The sequence below is a fragment of the Camarhynchus parvulus genome, chromosome 28, assembly GCF_901933205.1.
Source record: "Camarhynchus parvulus chromosome 28, STF_HiC, whole genome shotgun sequence".
Taxonomy (NCBI): domain Eukaryota; kingdom Metazoa; phylum Chordata; class Aves; order Passeriformes; family Thraupidae; genus Camarhynchus; species Camarhynchus parvulus.
This window is the reverse complement of record NC_044598.1, coordinates 4,150,346-4,162,927: the sequence shown is the minus strand read 5'-3', so window position 1 is coordinate 4,162,927 and position 12,582 is coordinate 4,150,346. Positions and strand designations below refer to the sequence as shown.

General features: G+C 48.8%; 1 protein-coding gene across 1 annotated transcript in view; it reads left to right on the top strand.

The window, feature by feature from the left end:
* Positions 1-12,582, top strand: part of DOT1L (DOT1 like histone lysine methyltransferase) — an 89,552-nt gene that overhangs the window by 67,681 nt on the left and 9,289 nt on the right. The window contains 7 exon segments of the mRNA XM_030966557.1: positions 627-773; positions 1,970-2,096; positions 3,432-3,958; positions 3,961-4,005; positions 6,794-6,999; positions 8,295-8,359; positions 9,291-10,244. Of these exon segments, the coding sequence (XP_030822417.1) occupies positions 627-773; positions 1,970-2,096; positions 3,432-3,958; positions 3,961-4,005; positions 6,794-6,999; positions 8,295-8,359; positions 9,291-10,244 (2,071 nt within the window).

Below are 12,582 nucleotides of genomic sequence, written 5' to 3'. Positions count from 1 at the left end.
ACAAAATATGGTGGGTGTGATGCAATAAATCAGAGCTGGTCAGAGAGAGAGGAAGATGTGCTCTTTTCTGAGCACCAGTAATGCAGTGGGAATGCTGTTTGATCTGGCACATGTTTGCTTGAACTGGGAAAGGAGGCTCTTTCATAGTTATGAAAATAAAGAGTAAAAAATATGGCCCATGTAATTGGTGCAGCCATGGAGCATATTGGGGCTCACAGAGCAGCAGGTGCCCGGCAGTAGCAGGTTGCCATGGAAATGCATCTGGCTGCTACAGAGGGCCTCAAGATACAAAATCTCACATCTGAGTGCTTTTCACAGAGCTCTAACCAAAACACAGGGAAATGAGCTTGCCTAAGGCTTCCTTTTCCTGATGCTGGGGGCCAGCAGTGGCCTTAATTTACCCATTAAAATAGGTAAATTTCTGTGCTGTGGGATGTTGCTGTCCCAGGAGCCTCGTGCTGCTAGCCATGCTGCTCCCTGTCTGATGTAGCCATTCCTTAAAAAAATCTTTAACAAAAAAGGAGTGGGGGCAATGACACACACAAAGAAACAAGCAGGTTATCATGACCTTAAAAACCTTTTCAATATCCTGCGTAAGAACTTTGCTTTCTCTTTTGATTTTACAGGTTTTGAGAGAGAGAAGCTCTGTGAGTAATGGAGAAACTATCACCAGCCTCCCTATCAGTATTCCTCTGAGCACAGTGCAGCCCAATAAACTCCCTGTTAGTATCCCTCTGGCCAGCGTAGTCCTACCTAGCCGTGTTGAGAAGGTGGTGAGTAAGGGATTGTCAACACTTTCTGTCCCTAAATAAAATCCCAGGGGGCAGGAATGGGGTGCTGTGCCCCAGGATCCTCCTCGGGGTGGCTGCTGGGGGATGCATCCTCTTGGATCCTGTAGATTTTTCCTCTCCTTTCTCTGTGGGGTGGAGGGAGGTTCAGGCAGGAAGGAGAGTAAAGTGAGTGCCTCAGGAGAGCCTGGTCTGGGATGTGTGTCTGGGTGAAAAGCCTGAGAGTTTGTGGCAGTGGAAGCAGAGAATTGCATGTGTCAATTAGTTCTTAGCCCTGCTTTCTGTAGGAACCTGGGGGAGAATTCTTCTGTCAGTCACCTCAAAGCTGCCTGTTCTCCTCACACGTGTGCAGGGTGAGCTTGAGCAGCCCCTTGGGGCTGGGATACCTCACATGTGAGTGGCTGCTCTGTAGCAAAAGCCTCTGGGGCCATCTCTTTTGGAGATGTGACAAGTCCATGCCTCTCTGAGTGGAGGAGGAGTTCAAAAAGGCCTGGTCCGGTTTCTCACACCATTTGTCACAGAATTGCTGCAGCAGAGAGCTCAGAAGCTTTTGCTGCTTTTGCTGAGAGCTCTGAGTTAGAATCCATCCATGGCTTGTCTTTCACTCCCATTTTGGGAAAGCTGGAGTTGATTCACAGAATTGAACCCATTGCATTTCTCCAGCTGAAGACTTCTGGCTTTAGCAGAACCAGAGTGTGCTCAGCTCTGGGTGTCCTTAGGGCAGTGCCAGCCCTGGGTGGCACTTCCCTGTTTGTTCAGGCTGCCATTTCACAGGTGTTTCCTCAGAGAATGTCCCAGAGAACATGGACTGATGCACTTCATATTCCCTTTGGGGTTGTTTTGGGAGCTTTGTGAGCAGAGGGTGGGGACATGATACAACCAGCAGTGGGCTGAGCCATTCCTGCTCCTGGCAGAGCTGTCCTGAGTCTCAATATCCTGTAATAAGGAGCCTCCCTCTCTGCATGGTGCCTGCTGTGTGTGAGATACTACTGCAGTTTAATTAATCACTAATTTGGGGCTATAACCTGCTGATCCATGCTTTTCTCAAAACAAGCTGAATCTGGGGCACACAGGAAGCAGAGCCACTTCCCAGGGACATGTAAAACATGTAATGCATGGAAATTTGGTTGAAGCTGGAGATTTCTGATGCTGTTTCCTGAAATGCCTTTTTCTCTCCCCAGAGAAGCACACCCAGCCCAGTTCACCAGAGCAGAGACTCATCAACACTTGAAAAGCAGATTGGTGCTAGTTCTCATAATGGCATAAGCAATGCTGCTGGAAACAAGCCTCTGGCTTTGGCTACCTCAGGTAACAGCCTCACCTGTGCTCAGCTGCTCCTGTCTTGGGGCAGCACCCAAATGCACCCAGCTGAGTTTTCCAAGCACTTCTTGCCAGGTGCTGTGGGCTCTGGAGTGCTGGATAACTGTGGGTGGGACCAGAAACTCATGGAGGATGCTCTGATGTGCATCTGGCATAAAGGGTTGGATTGATGTGCCTTTACTTGTAAATAAACAATTGTTTCTGTGAATTCTGTGAGGATCCAGAGATTCCCACTGATTTACAGTGTGGCAAACCTGCAGAGTGTCTGCAGCTGGTGACACAGCTGTGTCCTGAGCTGGTGATCTGGCTCTAAAAGTTTTATTTTACAAGGTCTTTAAATAGCAGAGTGAATTTTTGGGGGCAGGTTATGGAGGTGCCTCGTGAGCAGCTGTAAAGGCACAACAACCTGGGTGGGAAAAGCTCAAATGGGAGAGGATGGGGATCCCTTTAGGTGCAGATATTGCTTCTGACTCACTGATCCTTGGAAATCATGGTCTTTAGCTACCCTGGGAATGTTGTGGGCCAGGAAAAGTAGGTTCTACAGCTGATCCCTCACCAGAGAGTGCTTTTGTTCTCAGTGTTTACCACCCCGAGGGGCTTGGGTTGTTTCAGTATCTGTTTTGCAAAGGGCTTGGCTGCATTTATCTATAAAGCAAATGAAGTATTTAAAAAAAAAAACTTGTTTTAAACCATTACCATGTTGTTCCCTTCTGCCCTTTTCATTTAGAGAGCCCAGGCCATCCTAGAGCTCTAAACCCATTTATGATACCCTGTGATAAATTCTGAATTCCTGTCACAAGATTCCTTCCTTGTGGAATTTTTCTGCCACTATGTCTTTGAAGGTCCCCTGTCACTCCCTACGTCTCAGCCTTTTGCTGAATTTGGAGGAGGTGGGCTGTGTGGATGGCAAAGTCCTTCTCTTTTTGGAGAAGGGAAGGACTGAGTCTGGCCATCCCATTTCCTTGATGAAAGGAAGGAGTTGAGAGTAGAGGAGCCCTGATTTAAAGAGGGGTAATAGTTCAAACAAAGCTCTAGCTTGAATTCCATGTAAACCTGGGAGGAGCACGTGTTCTGTGGGTACCTCCATGTACCAGGTGACTTTTCCTGAACTGGCAAGAGAGCAGTGGAAGTCCCTAACCCCCAACTGGCACCTCGGCACCCAGAGAGCCACATGGAAAAGCAGCCCTGTGTTTCCTATGGAATCCAGGGCCACTGGCTGTCCTCCAGGCAGAGCTGGAATCCCTCCTGGCCCTCCCAGCCCTGTTCTCAGTGACCTCTCTCTCGCTCAGCCCCAGCAATGATCTATACTTTCCCTCTCAACAGGTTTTTCTTACTCTTCTGGCTCCGTGGCAGTCAATGGAAATCTTACAAACAGCCCAGCCCATCTTAACCATAGTGTTGATCAGGCAGCTCTGGACGACTCTGGGAGTCTCTTTAACTCTGTAGGGTCTCGGAGTTCCACTCCACAACATCCTTTGCTAATGATGAGGAACTCTGGGCAGAACTCCCCTGCTCAGCAGCACTTGAGCCCCCGCTTAGGTGGCCCGGCCCAGAGCCTGGCAGGGGGACTGCAGAGTGCAGAGGCTCAGAAGATCTTTGCCGAAGCAACAAAGGGGGACCCGCAGTGTGATGCAGCCTTTTCAGATCCCGAGAACGAGGCCAAGAGGAGAATCATCTTTACAATCTCTCCTAATACAGGACATGTAAAACAATCCCCTTGCAGCAAGCACAGCCCCGTGGCAGGCAGCTGCCAGGCCCACGGGCAGGACGGGAAGAAGCGGGGCCGGCGGAAGAGATCGAACCCGGGCAGTGCCAGCGGCAACCCCCACCGCAAGCCCGCCCTCGCTGGCGGGCTCTCACACAGCCCCCCCGGGTCCCCCTCAACATCAACTCCATGGTAAGGGCCCCAGCTGGGCTTTGGGACAGCTCTGGGAGCGAGGTGCAGCCGTGGTCTTGTTACCTGTTCAACCATGGGATATCCCCGAATAGCTCAGCTCCTTAGGAGTTGATAGCAGGATTTGGGGGTGTGACAAAAAGTGTAGGGGTGGTGGCTGTTACCTGTTCCTTGAAACATGGGATATCCCTGAAAAATAGCTCAGCTACCTTAGAAGGTATAAAATCAGCAGGATTTGGGGTAGTGTTGGAAACAAAAAGTGTTTAGAGGGTGGTGGCTGTTACCTGTTCCCAGAAATAGGGGTCTCCTCTAGTCTCATAAGCTCTAGGAGATTTATTTCTACACCCAAGGTAGCTCAGCTACCTTAGAAGGCATAAAATCAACAGGATGGCTTCTGTGGTAGTGTTGGAAACAAAAATGTTTAGAGTGGTGGCTGTTACCTGTTCCCTGAAATATGGAATATCCCTGAAATATCTCCTCGAGCTGGGTCTCACAAGCTCCTGGAGATCTATTTCACACGTAAGAGAGCTCAGCTACCTTAGAAAGCATAAAATCTCAACAGGATTTGGGGTAGTGTTGGAAACAAAAAGTGTTTAGAAAGTGGTGGCTGTTACCTGTTCCCTGAAATAGGGGTGTCCTTGAGCCAGGTCTCATCTTGCTCTTGGAGATCTATTTTACACCCAAGATAGCTCAGCTAGCTTAGAAGGCATAAAATCAGCAGGATGGCTTCTGTGGTAGTGTTGGAAGCAAAAAGGTTTTAATAAAAGGCAAAATAACAAAACTCTTTACAGAGAAAAACCCAGCCAGGTGCAAGAGGTTCTTGCTCCTGGTAAAACACCCCACAAAAGCCATTGGTTTCTTTGTTCTCGTCTTTTTCTAGTAAATTACTCAGGCAGGACTTTTTGGCTCCTGTCCAACTGGCTATCCTTAAGTTTGTGGTGAAGTCCCCCTGAGATGTCTTTTCACCTAATTGAGGAGAGAAACTTCTGGGCTTATTTCTTTTTTAAGGGGACAAAGAATAGTTTTGTCACTCTGTCAACAGAGTGCACATTCCTGTAGTTCCCCAGTAAGCATCTCCTGTGGAAAAGCTGCTTGGGTGAACATTCAGGCAAGGCAGGCAAGTCCACACTCACCACACTCACCATGGCAAGCTCAGCAAAGAGAGGCAGAAGGGCCTTTTGTGTGGTGTGAAAAACACCTTCACTCTCCTGAAGATTTGAGAAGTTTAATAAAGGAAGGGTTTTCAGCCTGTGAAAAACACCTTCACTCTCCTGTGTAAATTTGAGAAGTTTAATCAAGGGCAATAGGAGACAAGGACCATAGAGCAAAGGTTATTACAGCCAGGTGCATCTTGGCACTCAGCCTTTGGGGATACCCCTTAAATACCCTTTTCCTTACACCAGCCTGTTGCATATTCATAGACCCTTATGCATATCCATAACTAGTTTACAGATTCCAGGAACTATTTTCCATGGCCCCTCCTTGGGTCTGCCTTTTTAGAGCCTGCATGTTTCTTGGCTGTGGTTTTGGTTCCTTTTCTTTATCACTTCCAGTTTTTGGGCCTTGGTCCACACTTTGTTTAGACAGCAGATGCTGATGGTTGGCAGATCTGTACAGGTGTCCTCATCCTATGATTATCCCATCCAAGCAGGCATTTTAACACAAGCACACTTAAATCAGCCATTTCACTTCTAAGCTTAATTAATAACAGAAATAAAAAGTATATCTTTACAACAAAGTTACTTTTACATCACACATATAAAATCCATTTTAATATTAGTGAAAAGCCAATATTATAATGTGTATCTATAACACGTGGTCAGTTCCAGCAAGGTTTATTTCAGCACACTGAAGGGGAACCAGAGACAAAAGAGAAACCATGTTCTGTGCACAAGGTTAAGTAGGGAAGGGCATAGGGGTGGCACAAAGGGCAGGGCAAAGGGCTTTGGCTTTCAGGGAAGATGGGGCTGGCCACCAGGGATGCCACAACCAAGGAAGAAACAGGGAAAGGAGAAAGCAAGGGAAGTTGGGACATATGGGGGAAGGAGCTGGGATGGGTCAGTGTTGGGCAAGACTCCATGGGGAAGTGTTTCCTGTCCACCCAGGTGGGGTAAATTCTATGGTAAGACTATGGTAAGTCTTTTCAAGGCAAGGCTCTGGGGTTTTCCCAGAGGAGGAAGGAATCACAGGACTCCACAAGGGATAAGCTCCAGGCTGGAGCAGGAATTGCCATGGAGGCTCTTTGCAGCAATTCCTGCCTCTCGTTTTCACTAAGTTGGTGAACAGTTTGTGTATAAGCAGAACGTCTTCTAATAGCTCATTGCTGTCAGAGCATTAAAAATTAAAAATAATCTCTTCCTTCATGACAAAGAGCTTGTTTCTGCAGTGAAGTTGATTTTTGAGGCTGTAGATTCAATATTTTGAAAATAGTTTAAGCTAAGATTGACTAAACAGCAGAGGAGTGCCAGAAGCATATGGCATTCTTGCTAATGAAGCCAGCTAGAGAGTTGTGTGCATGTGATCCTGCAGTGTAGTTTGAGAAGAATAGGTTTATCCCAGGTCATCATTTCTGATGTCACACATGAAATCAAAGAATGAAAATTAGCTATTTTTCCAAGTTTATTTAAGCTTTCACCCCAGGTTTTAATGCAGGAGGTGGAAGAGAGCAGCAGCAGTGCTAAACCAGCAGCAGTTGGATGTCCCAGAGCAAGTTAAACTGCATTAAAATCTTTATAAGATGCCTTTCCAAGGATACTCTCATGTGTAACTGCTTTCTTTCCTTTTCACCCAGGTCAATAACATTAACCAGCCCTTAGAAATAACAGCCATTTCCTCTCCTGAAAACTCCCTGAAGAACTCTCCTGTTCCTTACCAGGACAATGACCAGCCCCCAGTGCTGAAAAAAGAGAAGCCCCTCGTTCAGAGCAACGGTGTCCATTACTCCCCCCTGACATCGGATGACGAGCAGGGCTCTGAGGATGAGCACAATAGCAGCAGGTGAATGCACAGGCACAGTTTCAGGATAGGGTTTCTCTCAGGGCTGATAACGCTGCTCTCAGCAGGAGGGGTGTGTTTAAAGCCTCTTTGTTCTCCTTGCTTAAAGGCCCATCCCATTATCCCAAACCTCTTATGTGGCTGAAGCTGTGAACAGGGGAGGTATTCAGGCAGTAGAATGTGGGAAGCTGCTGGTGCTGCTGCTGTGTTTGCAGAGCTGGCAGGGTCTGGCCTTGGAGATAACTGCTGGAGAAATGACTGAGAAATGGAGGAGGCTGAGGGGAGGCTCCTCGGGGGCTGCAGCTCCTCCCCAGGGCAGGCACAGGGGCAGGGGCTGAGCTCTGCTCTGGGACAGGGACAGGAGCCCAGCAAGGGCTGGAGCTGGGCCAGGCCTTGGCATGGAGCTCAGGGCAAGGTTCTGCCCCCCGAGGCTGCTGGGCACTGCCCAGGCTCCCCAGGGAATGGTGCCAAGGCTGCCAGAGCTCCAGGAGCTCCCAGGGCTGCTCAGGGTGGGGTTGTTGGGGTGGCTGTGCAGGGACAGGGGCTGCGCTGATCATGCCTGAGGGTCCCTTCCCATTCAGGGTATTCTGGGATTCTGGAATTGATTCCCCAAAGCTGATGATTTATTCCCCTTGACCAGTGGGGCCAGCATTGCCCAGCTCATTTCCCCATCCTGGCAGCTGTGAGGTTTCTGTTTGCTCTGCTAATCCAGGAAGGTGCTGCTGGCAGCCCCCAAACCTGCCTGGTTTGCCCCTCTCCTCCTCTCAATTCAGCCAGAATCAGGAGGGGGCTCAGCCCAGGGATGGCTGGAGCCTGGGAGGGCCCTGGCACAGGGTGCCCAGAGCAGCTGGGGCTGCCCCTGGATCCCTGGCAGTGCCCAAGGCCAGGCTGGACAGGGCTTGGAGCAGCCTGGGACAGTGGGAGGTGTCCCTGCCATGGCAGGGTTGGGGTGAGATGAGCTTTAAGGTCCCTCCCAACCCAAACCATCCTATGGTTCTGAGAAAAATAGCCACTACAGAAATGTGGTTCTGCTTGTTTTGAAAGAAAACAACAAAGTTCTCTGAACGTGCACTAATCCTGTCAAAGAGCAGTAATTCTATAATGGCTCCTGCCTAAAGCTTGTGGTGGGTTTTTGATTGCTTATAAATTCCCTTAGTGACACAAAACTGTGGGACTGAGTTGTTTTTTACACTCTCTCATCTGATAAGACCTGATCATGAAGTGTATAGTTTGTGAGGGGAAATGTGCAACAGAAGGTTTGTGCTATAGGTGCAATAATCTCTCTATTTTCCCCCTAGAATTGAGAGGAAAATTGCAACAATATCATTGGAAAGCAAATCTCCACAGAAGACTGTTGAAAATGGTACGTGTGAGGAATGGGAATTGTTTGTGGCATGGCTGGGCCTGGGCATGGGTGAAGCTGGCAGTCAGTGGGATGTTTCTCTCTGCTGCTGGACCAAGTGTCATTCTTAATCATCATTAAGCCAGGTGGCTGCTAATTACAGATTTTGGGTCACTTCTTTCTGTAGTCACAGGTCAGCAAAGATCTGACCAGTTTTTTCACTGACTCAGGGTTTGAGGAAGGATTTGTAGTACAAATATAGGGGGAAAAACCAGATCAGTGTTCTCAGACTTTTCCAGAGTGTTAAACTGAATTTTAAGGGCTTTCAGGTGACTTCACAAATATTTCTGCCTTTGGTTCAGAAATAGAATTACAGACTGATAAAAGGTGGGTTTTGAAGGATAAAAAATGTGGGTGCTGTTCAGAGAAAGGTCTGGATCCCCAGGAGTACCTGAGGGAGCTGAGGGAGTTCAGCCTGGAGAAAAGGAGGCTTGGGGAGTCCTCACTCTCTACAACTGCCTGACAGGAGGGGACAGCCAGGGGGAATCAGGCTCTGCTCGCAGGGAACAAGGGACAGGACAGGGGAAAATGGCCTCAAGCTGTGCCAAGCGAGGTTTAGATTGGATATTGTGAGAATTTCTTATTATTATATGTTATTTATTTATATCTTATGTTATTTCTAATTTCAGTGCCTGACCACCACTAAAAGGGTAGTCAGGCATTGGAAGGGGTCACCCAGTGCAGTGGTGGAGTCCCCATCCCTGGAAGTGTTCAGAAAACCAATGGATGGGACACTTGGGGACGTGGTTTAGTGATACCATGGTGGTGGTGCTGGTTGATGATTGGACTTGATGATCTTAAAGGACTCTGTGATTCTATAAAACCCCATTCTCAAGGGGCAGATTGAGTGAATGCTGTTTATTGACATTTTTAAACCTTCCCCCACAACCAGGTGGCAGCATATCGGGGAGGAAACAAGCACAAAGCAACGAGAACATGAACAGCAGCAAATGGAAATCGACTTTTTCACCGATATCTGACATCAACCTGACCAAAACCACCGACAGCCCCTTGCAGGCCGTGTCAGCTCTGAGCCAGAACTCCCTGTTTGCCTTCAGGCCTCCCTCCGAGGACGGGCTGCCCATGGACACCAAGGTGCCAGGACACCCCAGGAAGAGCCTGGCAGTGCCCTCAGATGGGCTGAGCCCTGGCACAAACCCCCCCAATGGCTTCAGCTACAACGGGGGCCTGTCCTCCGAGCTGGGCCTGCACGGCTTCATGGACGGCGCTGCTCTCCCTCACAAAGCTGGGGATGGCTCCAACTGCTCCCTGGGCTTCCCCTCGCAGCGAGGCAAGGACCTGGGGGTGTCAGACACCAACCTGTTCCTGAACAAGAGGCAGCTGGAAGCTCTGGGCACCAAGGGAGAAGAGCTGAGCCGGCCGGGGGTGAAGGGCAAGGAGCTGGGCGAGCTGAGCGCCCGGGCCGGGGGGGCTGTGGAGAAAAACTCAGTGCAGCACAACGGGAAGGTCGGCAAGGGAAGGGACCGAGACGTGGAGTTTAAAAACGGCCACAACCTTTTCATTTCTGCTGCTGTTTCGTCTGGTGGCCTTCTGAATGGTAAAAGCCTTTCTACTGCTGTTTCCTCAGCAGGGAACCCAGCGCCGTCTGTCCCGACGCACCATCCCTTCCTCAACACTCTGACCACTGGATCACAGTTCCCCCTCGGCCCCATGGCCTTGCAAGCAAACCTCAACTCGGTGACAAATTCCTCAGTATTGCAGTCCTTATTTAATTCAATGCCAGCTGCTGCCAGTCTGGTCCACGTGTCATCAGCTGCAACCAGACTGACTAATTCTCACACTATGGGGAACTTCTCTCCTGGGGTTACAGGTGGAACAGTTGGAGGTAGGCAGAACTCTTTCTCTGGTATAAGACAGGCCCTAAAGGAAAGTCTGACACTGCCTCTCCAGGGGTGAAACCCTTTCATTTCTACAGGATGCCAAGCAGATCTGTCCCACATAACCAGTCTCCTCTCTCTCTCTCTTTCTCTCTCTTGGAATTGCTAGGATGATTTCAGTTCCCTACAGTGAAATCTCATGAGCTTTGTCTGCTAGATGAGCTTGTTGTACCACCTTAATGAAACAATACACCCAGACTTTGTGATTGATAATGTTTGCTTGTTCAGATGTTGCTGTGTTGGAACCAACTTAGGTCTGCCTGCAGGTAACAGATTTGACTTGTCCTGGTACCATGTTAAGGATCTCTAACTTGTCAACTTGAGTAGAGGTTGAGTTTAGGCCTTGAATGGATTTAGCATGATCCAGGAGGAGCAGAACATCAGAGGAGCTGGTGTTGGGAGTTCTGTAGCATTCTGGCCCTTGAATGGACATGAAGAGCATTTCTTGGCCAGGAAGGGCAATGCCATATGCACCTTGCACTTCTGGGATTCTGCACAGGCTTGGCTTCTGTGGCCCACACCGGGGACAAGCTGGCAGGACCAGAAGATAGGCTGAACCTGCCATTTCTAAGTGTCTAGGGCAGTTTTTCTGACCTGTCCATGATCATTCAGGCACCATGTCGGGAAATCCTAACTCTCACATCTCTCAGCACGTAGATTTGCTGGAATTACACCTCCCCTCTGCTGCCCTATAAGTGGGGGAGCAGGAGGGTGGGGAGGGAAGAGCAGCACTTTGACTCTTCAGATAAGCAACTCTAAAGATCACTTCTAATCTCATCAAAACTCTGCCTGTGTGGTATAGAAGTGACAGTTCTTGGGTCTGACCATTTTTCCTCGTGGCCTTTAGAGGTTGGCAGTAGGAAAGGTAAGTGGAACCTTTTGTACCTCCTGGCCTGCACCATTATCTCCTCATTGCTTGCTGCCTTCTCACGCCGCGCATTTTTGTATGGGGCTGTAACTTATTATAATTTTGCTTTTGTTTGTTTGTTTATTTTCTTTTATTTTCTTTTTTTTTGTTTTGTTTCTCTTGTCACTTGAGACTGTACAAAGGCCATCTGTTGAAGCTGAGTTTTTCTCTCCTGTTTGCAGGTATTTTTAACCATGCGGTGCCTTCTGCCTCCTCTCCTCATCAGTTTGGAGCCAGTTTCAGCAGCAGTGCTGTCTCTAGCAGCACCGTGCTAAGCTTAAACCCTCTGCAGGCTGTTGCCAGCACCTCATCCTCATCCTTCCCACCCTCTTCCTCTAATTTAGTAACATCTAGTGAGACTAGACCTGCTCAGCACCTCAACAGAGCTCCAGTGCAATCTGTCTTCCACCCCCCTCCACCCCCTCCTAACGTGTCCTTGCCTCCCCCTCCTCCTTTACTCGCTTCTAACTCCGAGCCTGCTCTCCTGCAGAACCTGCCCTCCATCCCTCCTGGCGAGACGTTCCTGCCCTCCTCCTCCTCCTCCTCCTCCCCTCCTCCTCCTCCTCCTCCTCTGCTCCTGTCCAGTCTAACTCTTCTTTGTCTCTCAAACTGGCTTCTCTCCAGCACAAACCCTCCCGCCCCTCCTTTACCGTGCACCACCCGCCCCTGCCCCGCGTGCTCCCGCAGCCCAACGCCGCTGGCACGGCCGCTATGTGGGTGACCCTTGGCATGCAGCCTCCTTATGCTTCGCACCTTTCGGGGGTTAAGCCACGATAAAGAGCTTGCTTAGCTAACAGTTCTTGTTTTGTAAGGTAAGGCCAGACACAAAACCAGAGGAGTTTGCGTGCGAGATGCTCACTTGACGCTTCTTCCTTTGCAGAGAGAGAGGTCGGGGCCGGGCTCCGTGAAACTGGAACCTCTGAAACGGGGAAAACGAGCCCTAAAATGGGGGAGAGAAACCTCTGAAATGGGGATTGAAATCTCTCAAATGTGTGGATTGAAATCTTTAAAATGTGGGGATTGATATCTAAAATGTGGGGATTGCAGTCTCTAAAATGGGGATTGAAATCTCTAAAATGTGGGGATTGATATCTAAAATGTGGGGATTGAAATCTCTAAAATGGGGATTGAAATCTCTAAAATGTGGGGATTGAAATCTCTAAAATGTGGGGATTGAAGTCTCTAAAATGTGAGGATTGAAATCTCTAAAATGTGGGGATTGAAGTCTCTAAAATGGGGATTGAAATCTCTAAAATGTGGGGATTGAAGTCTCTAAAATGGGGATTGAAAACTCTAAAATGTGGGTTGAAGTCTTTAAAATGTGAGGATTGAAATCTCTAAAATGTGGGGATTGAAGTCTCTAAAATGTGGGGAGCAAA